At 42.9% G+C, this 22,968-nt stretch overlaps 1 protein-coding gene across 2 annotated transcripts in view; it reads left to right on the top strand.

The window, feature by feature from the left end:
* Window positions 1-22,968, top strand: part of col4a6 (collagen, type IV, alpha 6) — a 103,299-nt gene that overhangs the window by 54,225 nt on the left and 26,106 nt on the right. For both annotated transcript variants that reach the window (XM_030083701.1, XM_030083695.1), the window contains exons 4-9: window positions 5,456-5,536; window positions 21,000-21,134; window positions 21,678-21,722; window positions 22,334-22,453; window positions 22,531-22,596; window positions 22,911-22,946. In XM_030083701.1, coding sequence (XP_029939561.1) covers window positions 5,456-5,536; window positions 21,000-21,134; window positions 21,678-21,722; window positions 22,334-22,453; window positions 22,531-22,596; window positions 22,911-22,946 — 483 coding nt within the window. The remainder of the gene's footprint in view (window positions 1-5,455; window positions 5,537-20,999; window positions 21,135-21,677; window positions 21,723-22,333; window positions 22,454-22,530; window positions 22,597-22,910; window positions 22,947-22,968) is intronic.

The raw sequence follows: 22,968 nt of genomic DNA, 5'->3' as shown, positions 1-22,968 counted from the left end.
CAGAAGTTACCTCATGTAACAGGAGAGAGAATGAATGAATGAATGCTGAAGGTGATGCAGTTAGCATGCCAGGCCATGACTTGTGTGGCAGCTGTCACGTCACGCTGTCAGCTGTGAAGACGGATCAGCAGATCGCGCTGGCTGTGACAGAGCTGGCTATCTCAGGGTTGGTTGTTTGATTCCACACCTCCGTATCTCCGTTCGTCAGTGATGGCGTGAGATGTGACAGTTGATCTGCGGCATGCTGAGGCAATGAAACGAACTATATAATCAAGTCCAGCCAAGAATTCGTGGCTTTACGTGCAAACGGGTGAAACCTCCTCGACGTTGGAGCCCTGCCGTCAGCCTCTCCATCTCAAGATCACACATTCCACCAGCATCTCCTGTGAAACGAGGAATCCTACATCATGCGAAGCGCGCAGAGGGTCCCTCTCATGGTTTTAACAAACAATCCCAGCTCCCCTGCCTCATCTGCGCTCAGGAAGCGCCGTTTTCTGGGTAACTCTAGACTCGGCCTCCATCCGGATAACATCAGCAGATCCTATAGGAGCGATGGGGGCAAGTCGGGGCTTCGGGAGGGTTGAGCAGACAGGTATTACCGACACTTTTCAAAAAGTCTCACCTCCACGTACGCACACATGGAAGTGTTTGGACAGTAAAGTATGAGCAAACAGCGGAGATTGATCAGGGGAATATTCCCTAAAGCTGAAGGGCGCATAGCTGGGTAAAGCCGAGATGACAGAGTGGAAGAGGGGATGATGAGCCCCGACGCACCGCTGGATCGGCGCAGGCCGCCGCGAACCGGCGTGTTCGATCACGTTTATGTCAGCCGAACGTATGCAAATCCTGATCCCCTCCGCTTTTGTCTGCCTGTCGAACCGCGCAGCGCATTTACATTCCTCCAACGTCTCCATGCTTTGCTGAAGTCAGTTCACCCAAAGTGCAAATGAAATATTTCCTCAGCTGCAAATGTTGAGCAATAAGTTGGGTTTATTCACCTGATAAGATGCGGACGGCAGGTTGATACCGAGCTGTGACAACACTTGTTCTCTGGAAATTTCTCTTGTGAACAACACTTCACGAAGGCGCTCATGTTTCTCCGGTTTTGCCTGGAAATGACAACTTTAGTTTACGTAAGAGAGGATTTTATGGCTTTCAACCATCTGAATCTGTCAGACAATAACAGAAAATAAAGTCCACTTGTGTCACTGTTTGATGTTTTAACATTTTTCAATGCAGTGCAGAATGATGTCTTCATTTTGAAATCTGCCAAATCAATTAATTTAATGATAATTTAGGAGGTTGTGGGGATCGTATACACACTACAGCTATGCTTGTCGGTGCAAATGCAGCAGTTTCATCAATATCAATAATGTAGAGCATTAACGTGTATCAGACAAAACAAAATAGGGAAAGATCTTACTTTACCAAAGAGTGGAAATGTTTGAAAGAAGAATGAGTTAGACGAGGATTACACACACACACACACACACACACACACACACACGGATTGGATTTCAGTGAGCGTTTGGAGACGTGATGATCAAGTATCCCTCATATTGTGAGATCAGGGTTTCAGCTTATTGTCCTCCTACTCTTTTTTTTTTCCTTCTTTGAGGCTTCCTTTGTTGTAGCCTCGAGTGTGTGTGTGTGTGTGTGTGTGTGTGTGTGTGTGTGTGTGTGTGTGTGTGTGTGTGTGTTCTGTTTAACTTGTGTCTTTGTCGGGACCGATCTCGACGCAGCCGTCCTGTCCTCACAGGTATATCTCGGTTCCTGTGCCTGCACGTCTGGACGCAGTCACCTGCTCCGCTCCACGTTTCCATCAGCCTCTAATGCTCCCTGATGGCGTTCATCATGTTTCCCTCATTGTGTCTCTCTGCTCTGTATTTAACTCCACATCCTACCTGAGGTTTCGCCTCCGGCGCTGGCTGAGCAGCTGTTTGTTTTTTTTTTTGTTTTTTTTAAATCTGGGTGTGGAGGCCATGAGTATAACACGTATCAGCAGCGGCTCACGTGGAGGCTTGGTTTCATCCCGGGACAATGGATCTGAATCGACTGAGGGAGAATCCAGGCCGTTAAAAAGGGACAATGATGGGTTGAAATGATTACAGGAACTTTATACAGCTACTATTGTGTTTGTCGAGTCCTTGCAGCACCAATGAGACTCTACATTACTTTCTCTATTTTTCTTTTTTGCTTGAACCTCATTTATTTTTACTTGTTTCTGCTTCTATTTTTGTCTTCCCGTCTCTTTATCCACTTTTCCCAAAGCCTCCCCTCCTCCCTCCCTCCCTCCCTCCATCTTTTTTGGTCTCCCTCTCTTTCACCCCTCACTTTCTCTCTCTATTGCCCTCCTTCTGTCATTGTGATTACGGGAGTTGAGCAGATCAGAGGGAAATAAGCAGGACCAGCACCACTGACCTTTCCCCTTCTTTTCTCCCTCTCACTTTTCCCCTTGTTGAGCACTTTCTTCTCCTTTATCTTGCATTACTTTCTTTGTGGCACTAGTAGTAGTTCCCAAAGTTGTGCTATGATTCACTTATTTTGAGTAGATATTTTTAGTATTTTGCTTTATTTTCAGAAATAGACCACAGGATGAAATGAAAGGTGAATTAAAGGTGTAAAATATACATAACATTCATTTAAACCAGTGTTGCAAAAGTGCTGCTGTGCAGGAATGAATGAATTATATGAAACTGTTAGAAAAAGGAAGCAATGACTGTGTAAAATTCAGCTTCTATGTGTTTTATGACTTGCGTGTTTGCTCAGTGGTATAAAAATGTGAGTTTGCAGTAAGCACACAAAAGAGGTTGTTTGATAAAAGATACGGAGGCAAAAAAGAAGAGAACAAATAAAAAACAACGCCCTGTGCATTGGCAGCGAAAAACCTGAGAATGCCATCAGGTAGCATGTTAGCTTAGCTTGATAAATTGAGAGATTGAGGTGGAGGTCAGGGTGGATGAATGGATCATATACCCAATGTTCACATTAGTATTACATCAACATCACATGTAGAGATTCACGTTAGAGGAAAACACTCAGAAGACAGATACATCAATAACCTTGAATAAAAAATGGTGTCAAACAAGATCATTGAACCATAATTTTAGAATCTAACACACTTTTTCACAGCTTTAATTCCATAATTTTCTTGGAAGTTCCAGTGTAAAGACATTGAGTTTTGTTGATTAATATGTGTTGGATTTCCCGCTTGATGCTTCTTCTTTTCTTGGGTTGAACACATTACTCTTAGTGTGACTTATTGCACCATCTGGTGGTGAGCGGTGGTATTACACATCTGACTGTAGCTAGCTGGCCCCTTTAAATTTACAGGCAGCACAGTTACGATGACAGTTGACTGAAAACTGAGTTTTTGAAATGGTTTTATTGTAAAAACTGAACTTTAATAAAGTTCGGAACAGAAATGTATCCTAGAAATTCATACTTTTCTGTAACTTCAGTTGCCTTTATATCTTGTTGAAAAACAGAGTCCACATGTCAAGAATTTAAGTCCGATATTTCAAGTTAAATGTGATGTGAGACTCAGTGACTGCAGCTTAACTCCTTGTCATCGCCTGACTTTCCCAGGACCTTCTTATATCAGGCTGAGACACACACTCGAGCCCATCTGATCATTACTAGCAGAGCTCCTGCGGGGTCCTTTGACCTCGATTATCGAGGAGACCAGCGCTCGCTGGCTGTGGCCTCATGAACTGATACACATTTAAGCTTTGACCTGCATACTTTCTCAAACAAATCACACGTTCTCCCCGATCGCCTCGTCCGTCTTGACCTCCGGCGGACCCCCGTCCGCACCTTTTTGTTCCCCACTCTCCGCCAATCAGAGAAAGGCCTGCCGAGACCTCCAGGTTTGACCCCTGAGCGACCCCGGACCATGGCTACTTATGAGATATTTACTCCCAGAAGTGATGGAGCGAGTTAATCAATCATCTGCATGCTGAACAACACAAATTCACAGTACCTATAAAGTAATAAATCAATAAAAACACACAATTCACGTGATCCATCATGTGAATTGATGCATTTCGTGTTTTGAAGTGTCGTGGCAGCGTGTTTGTGAGCTTACGCCACTCATATGTCAGCTTATAAAAAGCTCCCTGAATGCCTCCAAAGGCACTGCGTGATGTTTCAGATGTGTCTCAGGAATGTCACCCACTCCACTTAATCTGTGGTTCACTTGGAGTTTATAATCAGTGGATGGCATGTGTGGAACAATGTGTCCGCTGTGCTGCTGCTGCTCTTATAGATGGTGTTTTTATGTGAAAATTTGAATAATTGGGTCCAGATTTGGGGATGTGATTTGGAAAACTGAAGTTCTGGGAGAAAACTCGCATACTCCACAAGGAGAACATGCAAACTCCACACAGTAAAACCACCAACCGAACTCGACCTGAAGATACTGACACTAATAATATCATGAAAATGTGTTTTTTTAGGAATATGGTTAATTAAAAGACTTAGTCTTATGTAAAATGTGTTTTATTAGTAGTTACTGAATCGTCATTGTTTTTTTTTTTTTGTCCAAACTTGCGAAGAGGTGATCTTTTTCGAGTGTTGTGAATATTGATCCTGTCATTTGGGCCACTTTGAGAGCAGCTGCTGAGTAAATCATGTGATCCAGCTTGTTGGGGATTAATTTCAGAATTCCCGATTGTGCCTTTCCTAACCTGGACTTCTGTCGGAATGTGACTTAAATTCTTTACATGAAAAGCAGGGCGGACCGCCTGGCGCGGGAGCCCTTATTAAAGGTCAGAGGTGGATTTATTACAGTTTCATCAATGTGATGGATCGGTGTGGATGTGGGACGGCGTGGGAAGCGCAGCTTCGCATTGTGACAAATTCAACATTTCAAGGCCTCAGATTTTTTATCTCGGCAGGAAAATCTCAGGATTGTTGTGTTTCATGTCATTTCAAATGAATATTCCTCGTATTTTTCACATTTATCCTTTTTCCTTGGAAGCATGTCTTTAAAGAAAGGCTGCATTCTTGTTTTCTCATCTCTGGTTTGCCAAAAAAAGTAAAGCTTCCGGATAGAAAAACATTAAACACAATGATGATTTCAAAACGTGCCGGATTGCACATGTTGAGTGTGGAAAACACTTTATAATCGGCCCCGTCCTTCAAATGAAATGGCGCCCTTAATCAATCGTCACCCGTGCTGGATGGGATCTTCTCTTCAAATCCTCTTCAAATCCTTGGAAATTGTTGTGAATCTGCCAGTGAATCTCTGCTGCAACAACAAAATATCCTCACATGAGTCACCTGGGGTTACCTGAGTTCCTTTCTGACTGTTGTGCGATGGGCTCATAGTCACGCTGCAATGCTACACTGCCTTGCTCAAAGGAAGGGAGAGTGCGATTCCTTCTTTCATCATCCTGATGCGCCACATTTTCTGATCTTGCTTGTCCTTTTTCTTTTTTTTTTTCCTCCACAGCAAGACAAGAAGTCTGACGAGCCGTGCAACGGCCGGGACTGCAGCAAAGGATGCCCGTGCGACCCGGAGAAAGGCAGCAGGGTGAGTCCGCCACATGCATTATGAACTCAATTAGTTATTTAAATGAGCCAAAATGAGCATTGACAGTGAATTAATCACCAAATATCTGATTATATTTGAGTTATTTGCACATTTGGATGAAAAAAGGGGAAAAAAAAAGTCCATATTTGCACGCTTTCAGAGGCAAGCCCGGCGCTCGGCCCGCGCCTTGCCGCTGCACACTCGCACAGTTACAAGCTCCACACGGTGGCTCGGCCTCCTTCAGCCTGTATACAAACAACAATTACTGTCTGACACAGAAGCCTACACTTACTGCCTCCCTACTGTACGCCACTTAGGGCAAATGACACGGTGACGAGCGCCGCATTACACCCAGCTACCTGTATTTAAATGATGCGGGTCGGGTAAAAACCAGCGCCCCCTAAATGACACAGCCGGCGGCGGCTGCATTACCTTCTTTTAACTGTCATTGTTGGGGAGCCGTTTGGGTGGTAAGGTGCTTATTTGTCTCTTTTCAGTTTTACTTTTTTCCGACTTGCAGGCGGGGTTAAAAACGTCTCCATCGCGGTTAACGACTGACAGGTGGAAAGTAGTCGAGGGTCTTTTGCGACTTCGTCGATGCTCAAAGAATGTAAAAACACGCCAATTTTATAATAAAATGATGAAATCTACTGAACGATAACTGAAGATGGATCAGATTAATCAACTGAGTGTTATTTATTGATCACACAAAGACCCACACACATTCAAATATTGAACCTAAGATAAAGATTAAACCTTTGAAGTGTTAAAAAGTGACATTTTCAGAGACTTTGCTGGCATGGAAAAACGGCCAATCGTCTTTAATTCTGTCTTCAAACGTGTGGTTTCCAGCCGTCTCATTACGCCGCTCAGTCTGATCGTCGTTGTGAGTTACAGCCGCTAAACCGACCAGCACAATGGAGCGCGCCTCCCTGTGATCTCTGGCTTTATCACAGCACAGAGCTGCGATTTCTCCGTTTTCGATGTATATTCCTGCAGGTTGCAACACAACCTCACTGCACCGTCCTCGTCATGAAGACGTTCAAATGACAGTGAGTGAAAGTACAGCCGCTGTTGTGTCTGAGCGCCCCTAAATCATCTGGGAGACGGCTGAAAGGTGTAATTTACAACGTATAGACCCTTACATTAGCACATCTTCTCAAGCCCCGCTTCTTCTGAAACAGTCATTCCTTTTAGTCGCCTTAAACTGTTGGTTTAAAATTAATCAGCCATCGATCATCAGAGGCAGATGCTCCAATTCACAAGACTTCAGTGCTTCCGTACGAGAAGATAAGAACGCCAGGATGGAGGAGTTGGTTTGTCTTTGCGTAATAATGTGAAAATCCGATGAAAATAAAGAAAATTAATCACAAAAGAGGGAATAAAAAGAAGGCCAATACACTAGAGTGAAGCAAGAATAGGGATGCAAATAATACCACAATGCAATTCTGAAAATAGCCTATTATTTATTAAACAAAAATTAGGAAATTGATTTAAACCAGGTATTAAAAACTGAAATATGAATGGATTCTTTGATTTGTCTTGGGTGAAGCAGTTTTCCGTGACAATTTCCCGCAAGGTCCGACTATTAAAACAAATACAGCGTGTAATTTATTTTGATAACCTCGTTAAATTAATCATTACTGTGTGTTTTAACAGCCCGACTTGCATATGCATGCCAAAAAATGCTGTCTGGAAGGGTAAACTACTTATCAAGCTTCTGTTGTGCAAACCCGATGCTTGAAAAATGAATTAGAATATTTTAGATTTTTGTCCTGTTTTTGATATTTTTTCATTCTTGCTTCTGTTTACGTGCTTTTGGCTCGTGTTCGATGAAGACTTTGCCAATAAGTCCTCAGGGCTTTACACTTACGGGAAGGTCGTCCAAGACGAGTCGACAAGCCAAGACACAAACTGATGATCCCGAATGTTTCCTGTTGCTAATAAATGTGTCACGAAAATAAACTTCCAGAACAACGGGAAGAACAAACACACACACACACACTCGCAGTCAACATTTCGTAACTGGATCCAGCAGAATGATCATTTATTTCTCATGAGTAGCTCCTGAATTCAGTGCTTCTCCACATTGTTTTGGTTTCAGTGTGTTTTCATTTCTAACAGCCAAAAGGCTTCAGTGTCTCTTTAACCTCAAGTGCTTTAAGGAAATAGAGTTTAAAAGTTAGCGTGGAAGTGAAGCTCAGCTTCTCTGGCTTTAATATACCCGTCACGTTGAACCCATTAAATCTGATAACATCCGTTTCCACTGGGTAAACCGTTGGGGGTCAGAGGTCAGCGTTATATAGATGGTGAGATGATCCGTGTGTGTTCAGGCAGCACTTTCCATGAAGCTTGCGTTTTATTGAATTTTGCCGGAGCTGCGTTTGTGTCGATCAGAAGCAGGAAGTGAAGGAGAATCACCACCGGGTGGAGCGTTAACGTCTCCCGAGTCGCGCTGAAGCGGCGTCGCTCTCTGAATCCCAGTGTTTCTGCAGCGTTTCCTTTCAGTCGAATATCGACGTATGTTAAGTAGACACCTGGATGACGGCTCAATGATGTTCAACATGGCCGCCATCTTGGATGAGGATCCGACTCCAGTGCGTTTTCTCATTAAACACTAAGTCATATAAACTATATATTCAAACTTTTGAAATGGCATTATGTGTCAGTAATGATTAACTGAAGAAGATTTTATCAAAATTTACCGGTACGTACCATCTGTGACCAGCAGGTGTCACTGTATGACAGCATCATGCTGCTACGCCACAGGAAATAATCTCATTTACTCAGGTGCGACTTGCAGTCTGGAAAATTAGAGCCTGAATCCAAACCACACACCTGGTGCAACCTGCAGCGTTTCAATGCAGGATTAAGAGTTTGCATTATTCCTGCCTGGAAGCATTGACAGCACCCGGCCAAGCCTCGGCTTTTCCTTTAAGCGGAATTAAGGTTGTTTAAATAATCTTATTCCTCGCTGACTGACAGTAGCAGCTTTTTTTTTAAATGTCTATCAGCTAATTACACCCACTGTGTCAGTTTGTTCTCTTCAGAGGAGGAGAGAGAAGCCAGAGGAGGGACGAGCCACGCATGCTTTTCAGACAACAAAGAGGAAGCGAGGATAAAGCATGAAAAGAGAGAGAAGCCCCCCCCCCCCCCTTCTAAAATAAGATGAAGGTGAAGTGATAGTGTGTCGTAGTGGGATGAGAATACAAGAAACAAGGGATGAGCCCCCCCCCCCCCCCCCCCCCCCCCCCCCCCCCCCCCCCCCCCCCCCCCAGCGGGGCCTCTCGATGAAAGACTCCATCTCTCCATCACCGAATTCCTTCACTTTAATCCTGAAGCAGGTACAGAGAGGAGAGGAAGAGGCGGACGAGCAGAGGGGAAAAGAGAGAGATAGAGGGAGGCAGACTGCTCCTTTTATGTCAGAGCAGAGGAGCAGGGAAGAGGGAGATAAGGAGACATTGACCAGATTGTTCATGTTAATCCCCCGAAGTGAAAAGATACATGGAAAACACAGAAACAGCTGGAGGATTTGTTTTTCTTTCCCTTAAAAAAAAAAAAAGTGACATTGACATGCAGGATAGAAGAAAAAAAACAGGCAGAGACTTCCTTTCCTCAAAATAGAGAGATTAGAAATAGAAGTGTCAAAAAAGAGGCGTACAAGTTTGAAGTGTTTTGTCCCAAAAAGTACAAAGACTTCAACAACATAGAGAAAATAACTCAATGGAAAAAAAATCGTATTTGACTGATCTCTGGAACACAGGTTCAATCATTTACAGGCTCAAACTCACCTTTATTTAAACACATTCGGAGCACTAGTTCAACGCCAATAAGCCATCTCTCCCTCGGTAAACAGGAGTGTAACGAAATAGTGGCAGTGTTGCTGTATAATAGAGGCAACTGCATATTTTACTTATACTCATCTAACCTCATCTTTCCCCAGATTTATCAGTTTCTAGTATTTTAAAGAAGAATATACTGTAAGAAAAAAAAAAAAGAAAAAAGAAGTTGGAGTTTGAGGTTGAGACTTTGAAGTCATGCAATTTTAGATTTTGGGTTTTTTGTCCCGCTAAGTATGAGCTTTTTTTACCTGAGCAAATAACATTTAGGCTGCGGTTAGTTTGGAAGAGTTTGAGTCCGTAAATCAAAGTTTATTTGGAGTTCATGTTTCAAGCAGGCTGGGAAACATTTAAAGTGCTTTAGCAAATAAAGAAAGAATTCAGTTAAATCACATAATAAGAAAACATTCACGAGAAGCCGTCGGAACAGGAAATAAAACATTTCAAACTGTTAAACTTAAGCTATATTTACCTAAATCTCCAGTAACAATACTTGATATATTTCATTTAAACACATTCATGATAAATCTGTATTAAATCATCTGTATTAATGATATATTATTATTATTATTATTCTCCTGTTTTTCCTCTACGACTCTTCAATGATCCGGTTTTCCTCTTGAGAGAACTTTGAAGTGGCCTTTATTCAACTCATAAACAAGTGGAAGCATTGAAGTCTACAGTCAAGTGGTGGACCATAAATGTTTTGTTCCACACACACACACACACACACACACACACACACACACACACACACACACACACACACACACACACTCACACACACACACCCACCCTTAGACACACACACACACACACACACACACACTCACTCGAGAGGCTTAGATTGCACACAGATAATCGGAGCTGGCAGCAGAATGACCCTGAGACGAGCCTGAATGGCGACTTTGATCCTTCCATCCTCCGTTTTCTTTATCTGCGTCTATATCTCCCACATGTGTGTCGCTCCCTCCGTGCGTCCGTTGATTTGTGATCGGCGACTTGTTGATTCGTGTGATCCGCGGTGATGTGCGTGTACAGGACGGCGTTATCGGCGGCGGTCCGTCACCCAGACATTTCCCCCAGACGCCCGCGCTCCGCAGGGGCCCCCCTATGGCATTTTATCAAGCCTCTCCATACAGGCGGCTTTAGAGATGGTGGCGGGCTTTGTTTAGGCTTCACCTTAAAGGAAAATGGTGGCAGAGCAGCCTTTCATTCCCCCCATTGTCCAGAATGTCTCCACAGACAAAAAAAAAAAAAAAAGGAAGAAAGAAAAGAAATCCCTGTTGCTCATCTTTCAGTTGGAGTTGAGATGATAGCTTTGAACTTATCACACACACACCTGACAGCCCCTCCCCCCCCCCTCCATCAGACACCGTGTTTAGTCGAGGAAGGGTCAGAGGTCACAGTCAGACAATGGCCGGAGGAGAGCGGGTCAGGGGTGCCAGGGTCAGGGACACAGAGACGAGACGGGACCGACGGCGTCTGTGAGTGAAAGAGGAGGTTTCACCTTACGTTCAGACCAAATCCTCCTCACAGCTCCTCCATGACTGCTCCAGAGACCAGGCCTCAGGCTGATCCGCGCTCTGCCTCAGTCTCATTTTCCTACCTGGTAAAATAAAGGTGAAACCAAGAATTGTGTTAAATTATAGACACGTTTATCACTATAGTCTTATTTGTTACATTTTCGTTTTATTTGTTGGATGTAAAAACCTCCTGTGTCTCAGAATCAAAGTCAATACAAATCAATAGAAAAAGTGTTGATCAAAAGTATTGAAACTGGAATTTGTATGTTAAATATAAGCTGTCAGTTCAGTTGGTGCTCAGTTCTCGTGCGCTCTGCTGCCCTCACCTGGTTCCTCTCGGAACTTCTGTCAACTTTATAGCTGCATGTCAGTGTGGTATGCATACAAAATTACTGAATTCTTGCATTTATTTTGCAGATATATTTGTTATGTTTTACTTAAAATTGCCAGTTTGCATCATGTAAGATACTGGAGTGACCTGATCTCCTCGCATTTCTCAGTCAACTCAAATTAAAGGCGGAGAAAGCAGGATGAGCAGGAATACGTTTGTGTTTCCATCAGCAAAACACACAAAAGGGGATTTAAAGGAGAAAAAAACTGTCAAAAATATCAAATCTTGAAACAATTTTAGTAAATTAAGAAATAAAATATCCCTAAAATACATAAAATTATGTTTTTATTGGTACATTTTCAGTTAATGAAGTCTTATAAATATTGTACTCCTATTTTTTCAGGATTTTTGTTTCTTATTTCTATTATTCACACACAAAGTTCAAAAACTGCCATAATCCAGAGAAAATGTGCTTTATGTCCTTTCATTTTCCCACAGGATTTCTTCATTCTGAGCTTTCATTGGCATACAGTATTTACCACAATATGAGCATTTCTGTAACATCTTAAACACCAGATGCCACAGGCTTTTGAAAAAAAAAAAGGGTAGATGGAGTCATTTATTGCACATTCTTTGAGAATAAAGTCATAAAATCTAAATAAATTCAAAAATGCCTGCTTTAAATTCACCATGTTGATTTCGAAGCTCTTGACTCAAGAGGAGATAAAAGTGAATGAAGTGGAAACGAGCCGGAGGTGAAGCACCTCCAGTTCACCCTCACGGGAATCAAACACCTGGGTGATCCAACACACACACACACACACACACACACACACACACACACACACACACACACACACACACACACACACACACACACACACACACATACACACAAAGGACAACGCGTGCAGGAATGCACCCAACCCGTTATTACCCCTTTTATTGGCTCTTGTGATTTGAAGCGATGGCGTTGTTTATGACATTTCCACTTGAACACATAGACACACGCCTCAAAATAAAGACTAATACAAACTATCATTTATGACATTTTTCTTTACAGCAGAGGCGCCCTGCCCTGCTCCTCACCCAGGTTTAAACCCAGCGAGACACTGTTAAACATGTAGACGCTCATCGCCTTTAAAACGGGACAGAAATCGTTTTATTTTTTAAAATTAAGATTTAAAGTGGTTGAAATCGCTTGACGAGCCACTGTTTTTGGATTTTTAAGGTTTCTCTCATCAGTCTCCACACATCATTCTCGTTGTTTTGAGTTTTTTTGTGAATGGATTGTAATGTATCTTGGTTTTGAAGTCAGTGACCCTCACTTGCAGTTTGGGTGGGGGTCAGACAGAGGCCCTGGGTAATCAGTCAGTTAGATCTAAGATGCAGACATGCATACACTAAACACAGAAACTCAGACTGATGCCTGATGTTTATCCTTGTTAACCCAGGTTTGAACTCAGCAGAACACTGAATGTCCTCGCCTTTCAAATGGACCAAAACGTGAAATTGCATGAGCTGTTTATGCATATTAAACTTGACAATGAACCCTATATCAGTCATTTTACTATATTTACTACAATTTTACATGATTATTCCAAAATCATTGAGATAAATTGATGAATACATGATCAAAACATATAGGTTATAGAGTTTGATAACAATATAAAATAACATTAAACAGGTATTTATCTTATATAAAGATATTTTAAAGCTATAAAATGTGTAATATATGTGTTTTTGGTCCATTTTTCTTTTCCTTTTTTAAACATGCATGACATAAACCATTGTTTGCATTGTTAGACCTGGAGAAAAAAACAGTCTTAAAGCCAGGGTCGACGATCTTGGAAAACTAGCATGTAGCACGAATGTAGCATCTCCACAAGGCTCCGCCCAGCTCCCACCCCATTGGAGGAGCTCCCGTTGGGAGCGAATGCACTGGACGCGGAAGTGCCACGCGCGCGTGGAGGCGCCACGCGCACGGAGTTTGTGATCGCCTCCAATGTTATTAACCTTTCTGACTGCCCGCACACAACGCGCATAGGAGCACAGCGCGCCCGCTCCGCTTGGTTCTGAGAGCTGAGAGCTCCTTGGCAACGCGCGCGCGCGCGTACTGAACCAGGTGCAGTGCACGCCATTGAAATGTACGCGCAGGGGGCTGGTAGAACGGCGAAGGGATTTGATTGGTTCCTTAAGAGCGGTCCGCGCGATACGATTGGTCGGAGTTTTTACTGTCCTTTGGCCACTGCAGTTTTCAGATTTTTCCTGCACCTTTTTCCGTCCACATAATGTACTGACTTCTCCCAGGGGGCAAGGAGCATTTCACTCACTATGACAAAAAGTGCTTTTGGACAACATCGTCTACCCTAGCTTTAATGTTTATTTTTCATGAACTTACGTACGTAACTGTACTGGTTTTGATCTAAATGCTCGAAGCACAGCTCATTTGACAGGTTGTTCCAGCAGAAATTCACACAATGCTCCAGTTTTTACATGATTGGACTGTACCTGCGGTTTGGGTGGGCTCCAGATGGTATCACGTGAGCGGGCCGGGGCCCTCAGCCGGGGTTTTTGAAGGGACAGACAGGTAAGATAAGTTCATAAGCGACGGCATCTTGGGCTGCTGATGCTCTTTAGCAGAGCATTAGCAAATTCTGCAGGAATCTCAGGCTGAAGCTCAACAAACACAGCTGGACGGAGATGATCAGCACACACACACACCTCAGCTGTTTGTCACACAGGCCTTAAAAATAAAAGTGATCTCTTCCCACGTTGTAAATACAGACAGAAGTTTGGAAGTGATGCATTTATTTGCCTTTTGTTGGCCATGTCAGACGTTCCCGGTGGTCTCAGCTGTCAGATGAGGTGAGGAGTGTTTGTCAAACACATAGATATGATTCAGAGTGCCGATCTTAAGCCTGGATTTTATGTTTCGTCGTCGAAATCGGGAGCAAAGTCCTGTGCGAGTGGCTACAGGTAAATGTAAAAGTTGGAAATGTTTTATCGCGATTAAAAAAAAAAGCTTCCTTATCAAACATAAACATGCAGAAGGAGTCAGATAAAGATGAGTAGTTGGTTCAAAATGACAGAAAATGTTTATTTATGCTCAATTTCAGGCTGCGCATGAGATAAATGTTCAAACAAACAATAAAAACCTCACATCTGAACAGATCGAAAACTGTAAATGTTGAATTTTTATTATTATTTCCTATTTTATGAAGTAAAAGAGAAGCTAATCTTCTTCCTGATGGGTTAATTTCAACCAACAAGAGAATCACCAGCATTAAAGGAGGTTTTCCCAAAAATGCACATAGAGATACATATCTTCTCAGTCAATATGAATTATTTATTTGCCCGTTCTTTGGTTCTTAGCAAGAAATCTCTCAGAAAACACAGTCATTTAGTCCCTCAACCCCATCCACAGGTTTCCCTCTCTTCCCACCCCCATTGCTCCTGTTGCCCCATAATACATACGGCTCCTCTCTCACCACCCTTTATCTCTGAACTCACTCATTCTTCTTCTTTAACTGATGCCGAGACTCCACCTTGACAGTTTCTCCCCAAAACACACTTAGCCTGAACCTGAAAACACAGATGATATCTGAAGCTGAGGGTGGAAACCAGAGAGCTGGAATTTAAACACATTTTTTAAGCTTAAATTGAAAACTGGACACAAAATTTCTCATTTTTTCATATATTTATAGTGGTATAAATATCATACATGATCGTAGTGACTGATTTCCCATTTCCCATGTACTTATGATATCCCATTTCTCAGGCCGATCTCTTAAAAGCGATATTTTAATATTTTCAACCAAACGTCACAATATCGTTGAAGTTTTTTTAAATTCCATTTGAACTTGGAGTTTCCTTCAGTCCGACAGCTGAGAAAACAACACTGCTTCATGTCGTCATGGCCGCTGGACGGATCGGCCCGCCGGCGACTAACGCGGGCTTTTATTGCAGCGGGAAGCACCTGGATGAAAAGACGGGACCAGGTTGTTTGTTTAATGGCGGCCAACAAACAGATGAGTCAGAGCTGGACGGAGAGCAGCGGTGGGAATTCCTCCCAAACTCGCTGTGTGTGAGCAGGAAAGGAAAGTTTGTTATTCTGAGGCAGTTTGATTCACTGGGAGGGATTTCACCATTTGTAATTCATTACTAATGCGTACTGATGGGAGGCAAATGTAACCAGAAACAGACAAATATGATTAATGCATGTTTAGCTGGATTTGATACACGTTTATGTCAAAGATACAATTTTCAGTAGCCTCCCAGTGATGAAACATCCATTTTTAAAAGGGCATCTGGTGTAAAAACTAACCAGCTGAATAGACTCTTCGACTCCTTGATTTTTCAGATAACTGATGCAACAAAGACAAATGTTACCCTGTTAAGAAATATTATATTGCTCCAAATACAGGAGCATCATACAATATATACAATACACAATATACTACTGTATGTTGTAAACCAAACAAGCAAAAGCGAGGGGGGATTTCATTCGGCGCTCAAACGTCTCAGACCAATTAAAATGTCAAAATCTGACACTTTTTAGGAGTTTTGCAAATTTTTGTAAATTCAGACATCTGGTATTTTTTGAAGAAACCTAAAGGTGCATTAAGGAGTTTGCACGTTTTATGCGAAACAACGTCCCCTGCAGGCCTTGGGCGTAACTGCAGCTTCGTGAAGCACTCGAGCCTGTGGCTTGCGTCTATGTACGTGCACGGAAGACAAGAACTCCTTCCTCGCTCTTTAAGTAGCACTCGAGTAAAATGTAGGTTTCTTTTACCTGGTGGAGTTGTGGCAGTGCTAGAAGCCGGTCTTTTCTTACTTTCTGGAAGATCTATCTGGCGGAGTAATGGCGGACAAAACGAAACCTAAGGAAATCAGGCCAGCGGGAGCGGGCATTACGTTACATCATCTCAAATTCTCCCCAAAAAAATTCTGGTGCCGGACCGGCACTGCAACTTTCAAGTGACAATTTAGCGCTGATAGAGATACTTGCAATGAATATGTCAGGGCAAATTGTACACATCATTGAATATCTGTAACATATTTATGGTGGAAAATAAGTATTTTTAAAGTTGAAAAACTCCTTAATGCACCTTTAAGGTTCAGTGTTTTAATTGTGCATATTTTACTATTATCTATTACGAACATGTTGTTCTCACTAAAAGCTAATGTGGATCATGAAATACTTGCTTTAATTCATGTACAGATAGTTTTATTTGCTAAGTCCTTTGTATTTAATTTGGTATATAATCAGAAACCAAATTTATTGTCTTTTAGTAATGACTGAGAACCTCCACTAACAGGTGTATGACTGAAGAGTTTATCTAAGAAGATCAGAGTATCATCGGCGAATGTGTTGAGCCTGTCGAAGATGACCCTCAACTTGAATCACATCAACCGTCTTTTTTCTGTCACAGTAATGAGCTCCATCCACTTGATGCTGTACAAACATGTTTACCCCAGTGTGTCTCCAACACACAGCAGCCACCCAGGTTGAGTTTAGAAGAACTGAAGATATTTAGATGAGTTTACTCACTGTCTGCAGTTTGTCAGTGTTTCCAATTTAAAGGAAACTTTATGCAAGGTTTCAGAAATATACTTACACAAGTCACCTAAGTAGAGCCAATAACTAAATATAATATAATGAAATGATGGGAAAAAGGAAGCTATATTTGTTGAAAACTTTAAAAATCGCCTTAAAAGTTCAACAGGAGGAAGTCTGAGACTCATGTAAACACTTGAATCTGATTAAGATTGGATTCAGATTGGAGAAGTTGATGCCACCTTCTTTATGATCTGATCAGGCTTCATGTAAACAACACATCAGATCGCTTATCAGTGTTGGGCCTGTGTGCACATGACTGATCCAAACGACTGACGAAAGCAGCACAAAGCAGTCAGTGAAGGAGACGACGCTGCTCTTGAACATGTGATCGGTTTTCCCTGATCAGACTGAACGTTTAGTTTCATAAGAAGCAGCTCAGTTAGAAAAATTGACCACCTTCAGTAGCTTCCAAAAGAAGCTGGATGCAGCACCATTGGTCAAAGATGGTTGCCATCAGACTGCCGTGCATTGTGGGACTGATCCAATTGACAGTATGAATGATAGTCATTATAGTCACTGCTTTTGTTCATGTAAACGCTACAATCTAATCTCTGTTGGAAGGAATTTAACCAGGTTAGACAAAATCGCTGGTGTTTCTATGCAGCAGGAAAATATGAAACACCCCTATAGTGAGATAATGAAACTGTCCCGTTACTGTGGCACTCAATCTGAGCAGGACAATCATGTCAGAGATAAATGAAAGTGTTTGGGTTCCAGGTTTGATTGCTCGAAGGGATAGGAAGGATTGAAAAACTCAACACAACCTAAACAGGGAGGCCCTCCCTCCTTCTTTCCTCTGTGTGAACGCCATCAGCGTCCACGTTTTTGAGAAACGGTGGCGCTTCCTCCACATCCGAGCTTCTGCCGATTCAAACTGGAATTAGGTTACCAAACTTGCACCCGGAGACCCGGCCCTGGCCGCACCGCGCCTCCGCATCATCTTCCCCCAGTGAGCGATGCAGTGTGACAACTCAAATCTTCCACCTAGCACAACCCGGCGCGCCGAACAAAGCGTCCCGATAAACCCCCCGAGAGGGCCCGGGGGGTGTGTGCTCGCCGTGCATTCACAAGCAACACACACACACACATACACATACACACACAGACACACACAGGGCGGGTTTCACGCGCATAGCGGCCCGAATCTGTCTGTCCAAGCACTCTCCGCTATCAGGAAGTGAGGTCGGCCCGACGGGAGCCGAAAGTCCAGAGAGCTTAGCGGCCCAGAATAGACCCCATTGTGCCCTTTGTGGTGGAGGGGATTTGGGCCTACAAACTGACCAGTCTGCTGGAAGGTGATGAGGACGGAAGGCCCGCAGGAGCGGCGCGGAGACCCCGGGGGCCGCCGTGAAAACACGCCGCGCTGCCAACTGGCGGCGGCCTCCGCGGCGGTTCAGTCGGTGGCCACGCGGGCAGAGTCGCAAACTGAACTCAGACCACCGAGTTCAGCTAAGGTGTCCACAGGAACAGCATCAACAGTCTGACAAAAGTGGAGCAGAAGATGTGAGACTGCTATAGAAGCTACATATCTAAGCAAAACAGGTGTTCTTGCATCTGATTCAAGACAAAAATATATCGTCCTGTCAGCATTTCATGGATTATGCCGCTTATCTTAACCCAACAAGATTAAGCGGTTATTTATTTTTTAGATTTAGCTCAATTTTTGATGGTTTTTCTAGAGGTTTGGATCAATATTTAAAACTTCATGAAGTTTGAGGTGTGGGTAAACACTCTCCAGACAGTAGGAGGCTGAAAGCAGAGTGAAAGATCCCCACCTAGTGTTCATTTCCAGAGCAGCTCCAACCAAACAGCCAAACAAATGAAACTGCCTGGACGCCCTTTATTTGATCTTTATTGGTTCTGCCAGTTTCTCTATTTGTTCTCTTTCATCAACTCTTTCATCTCCACTCGCCTCTTCCATCTCCTCTGTTATCCTTTTTTTATTCCTTACCATGTTAGGGAATAAACAGATTGTTTCAGACACTCAGCTCACTTCCTCTCATCAAAGACGATCGTTAAAGGCTATTCCAGTATTTATCAGCTAAGCTTGGAGATGTTTTCTTTTGATCAGAATCTATTTAGAGTGAGGATAGTTTGAGTCCTAAACAGTGAGACCAAACCTTCTTTTCACCTTTTGTGTAACAGCAAACAGGCAGCCACTCTTTGAAAGTGACCCCCCGACCTGAAAAACAGACTCTAGAAAGACGCTGGGGCCTTCCTGACCCCGTGACCTGCAGGAGTATGTCTTCTTCTGTAGCTTTCTGCACGAACAAAGTCAGTTCCTGGAAGACTGTGCAGATATTCACGGGGGAGCTGGAGCTGCAGATGTAAAGATGTCAGATCGGAGGAGGAAGCAAGAGTCACGGTGGGAACGGAGGAAATGGGGAAACCGAGAGGTGGAAATAAAGCACGTGAGGAGGAACGAAGCGGAGCGTGAGAGAAAGTACCTGTGGGACCCCTGCATATTTTTGGCGGGTGAAACCAGGTGTGAGTGTGACGTGAGGGCCAGACAGCTCCGGCAGGCTGAACTCACCTGGCACAGCCCTGTCATTACCCCGCCCGGCCTGCCTGCCCCCCCCCAGGGCCCGGGGCTGCACACAGCAGGGTGTGAGGGCTGATCCAGGGCCAATCCGACTGGAATGAATCACTCAAGATTTGCTTATTTTGAAGGGTCAGTCTCTCCTGATTGTCTCTTTAAAGGATTTTCAAGTAAATTACCCACAATGCAGTCCTGCTACTATTTGGATTCCCTTTAAACAGGTGTGGTTTCCCACACTGCAGAAAACACGATGTTCAGACAGCATTAATCATGTACTGTACCTAAAGCCAAGCTAAACTCCTCTTACCTGGTTCGCCCTGCAAGCTAAAACAAATCCCGCACATTGTTTACATGCAACACCCGGTTTGACCTTTCAGATGTCGTTTCTAAGTCCAATTGATGTGTGCAAAGCGGAGCACTGAGACCTGGATCGGAGCGCGTGTAAAGGAGGAAAATCCCCGTTGAGGCGGCTGGAAATTCTAGCAGTGTGTTTGCTCTGTGTGTAATTAAAGGTGTGCAGTGCAGCAACTGAAGGATGTGTGAATACAAGCAGCTTGAAAAAAAAACTCAACAGCCTCTAACAATGTAAAGAAGTGTCTGTTGCTTTTGATTCAAACTCCTGTTTACTGAAGGAGGAGCAGCTCGTTCACTCTGAACACGCAGGTATTCACATGTCCACTCCGTAAATGTTTCTTTAAATATCTCAGATATGTGTAAACTGCACATCTGCAGCGCTGCTTTACGCTCCCAGTTAAATTTCCAGCATGACACCTTTATTATTATATAATCCTCTCATGTTTTATGGGTAATTAGCCACCGACTACCAAGAGTGCTGTTAATAACATCCCAAGTTAAGCTGCATTTTCAGCTATTTGAGGCTCTAAAATCAAATCCTCTGACTTTCCTGTGACCGGAGCATCTGTCTTCACCCGTCGCTTTCTGTCTGTTTGTGAACATGCCTGCGTGCATGATTTCTTAAACCTCTAAGTACTTGTTAATCAGTATTTCTTTCTTACCATGCTGCCACCTTGCGGTCAATATGAAGCACTGCAGCTTCTCAAAGTAATTTTAAGGGTAATTTTGTCTTAAATATGCCTAAAAATTCTTCTTTTTACACATTTTTTATACAGATTTGACCTCAAATAATGTGATTTCTTTATGATTTCTTAGCTAAAGACTGATCCACTGTTGCAGTGCGTCTCTGGAAAGCCAACGTGTCGCTACACGTCCACATAAAGCGCCTCGCATCCCTCTGATATTCGGGATTTTGGGGCAGACTCGCGTCCCTCTGGTAGAAAACACAAAGCAAGCCACAGCTGTCTCGACTTGCTCACATCGCATGTAAACACACTTATCAAATCCCCTAAAAAACACACACACTAAGAGAAAATGTCTCTACTCTGCGGTTTGTTTTCTCATGTGAAAAAGCCTGTCATCAGAAAGGTGACGGTGAGTAATCTCAGAAAGAGTGATACAGAAAGGAAGACATGGTGTAATCAGACGTTCGCTGAAGATTATTAACGTTTTAATTTCGTTCTTTATGAGGATGAGTGAAAAATTGGAGAAATTGTCTAACTCTGAGTGTCTTCTTCCTGTGTGTGTCAGGGTCGTCCGGGGCTTCTGGGAGAGGCCGGTCCGCTCGGAGCCGAAGGCCCCCGTGGGGCTCCGGGACATGCGGGCCCCAAAGGAGAGGGGGGCCACCCGGGAGTGAAGGGCCCGTCCGGCCCCAAAGGAGACAAAGTGGGTCCACTTTTACGGAAATGATCAGTCTGATTTCCGTTCGGTGATTAAGCTAGTCTCAATCAGGGGTGACAAAAACCAAACAGTCACAACCAAAACTGGCAACATCGAGCCAAGTTTAATTAAACCTTCTGGTGAAAAATCCAGTGAAATGTCCAAAACACTGCGTTCTGCATGTTTTTACAGGGTAGAAACTGGCTTTAAGAGGCTATTGCCGTCATCTCAGCTCTCAGTCTAGTGTTTTGTTCACTACTTTTAAAAAATGTGTTTTCCTGGTGGGTTGTACCACATAAGACCCGATTTGTGGCCCACAGACCTTATGTTTGACACCCCCACTGTCAAGTATCACTTATGACTGGATAGTGACACCTTCTCACCACTAGGTGTCACCATTTACACAATAAGTGAACACACTAATTATAGATGTTTTATTATAATATTCCTTATAATCAGGTTTTTTTTAGTAGTTTTACTCAAATTTTTATGTTTATCTGAATATTGATTGATTGATTGATTGATTGATTGATTGATTGATCGATCCAGGGACCGATGGGAGTGCCAGGATTTCCAGGAGCTGAGGGAGTAGATGTAAGTCAACCACAAACACAAATATCTCGTGAAACATGTTTATTTGTTTTTCCTTCTTTCACTTCCAGCCACCTGTATCTATAAATGTATGAATAAGACTTTTCTTCCTGACGCTCTTTTGATGTTTAAATAACTGTATTTTCTGCACAGAACAACTTTAAACAAGAAAATTAGAGCCATAGATTAATAGAAATCTAGGTAAATGGATGTAAAATTGTTTAAGAAAATTGATCTTTTAAATTCAATACTCCACAATAAACTCAAATATGAAGAATTCTCACAAAAAATTAACTTTTTCTTTCATGTTTGATGACATGAGAAGTCTGATTCAGATGTTAAGTTAGTAAAACATGAGCTTTTTCTATTTCTTAAAAGCCAATTCAGTTTAAATTCATTTAAATTCAAAGGTACATCAGTTTCATCCCTTTATTCACCTATAATCTCAGCAGAATAATCGTAAAATAGCATTTAATCTCACTTACCATGCAGAAAAATGTTTAGAATATGTGAAGAAGCAACTGAAGATAGAATGCCAGAGAAATATTTATTATATTTCAGGTTAAATATGTTTCTTTGTGCTCCTTTGTCCCCCTCCTCGCCCGGTTCTGCAGGGTCACCCCGGTCAGCCCGGCTCCAGAGGACCAGTGGGAGTGGACGGCTGTAACGGGACCAGAGGGGAACCCGGAGACTCCGGCTACGGCATCGGCCCGCCCGGATCCCCTGGATTTGCCGTGAGGACACAAACCGGCGGTGCGGAGAATAAAGATGACTTTAAAAGAGACACTGATGATGTTCTTTCCTCCAACAGGGGCCGAGCGGGCCGAAGGGTCAGAAAGGAGAACCTCGCTACGTCTCTGACGGCAACAGCATCGGGGTGAGAGGAATCACGTTTCCCTTATTGTTGGGACAATCATCTGTCTTGTTTTTCTCTTCAGGAAAGTTTTCATTTGTCAATCTGCTGTCTTTGGATTTGAAATAATGTGTTTTATGTTTTAGAAAATACAAACTTGTTTGTTTCTCTCTATTTTTTTTTTTTTAAAGTCCAATCTGGAGACAGGTTTTCTCCATTTGTGTGTCTGCCTGTAAAATCATACTTGGCCACTAGGTGGTGCTGCAGCACAAAAACTCAGGAGAAAAAAAACTTTCTTTCTTTCTTTTTTTTTTTTTTTCATACATTTTTTTATTCAGACTTATCCGGGATTACCAGGAGTGAACGGAGCACCTGTAAGTACATTATTATTAAAAA

The sequence above is a fragment of the Salarias fasciatus genome, chromosome 3 (genome assembly GCF_902148845.1).
Source record: "Salarias fasciatus chromosome 3, fSalaFa1.1, whole genome shotgun sequence".
Classification (NCBI taxonomy): Eukaryota; Metazoa; Chordata; class Actinopteri; order Blenniiformes; family Blenniidae; genus Salarias; species Salarias fasciatus.
The sequence above is the reverse complement of the archived record's forward strand: the minus strand, read 5'-3'. Positions and strand labels throughout refer to the sequence as shown.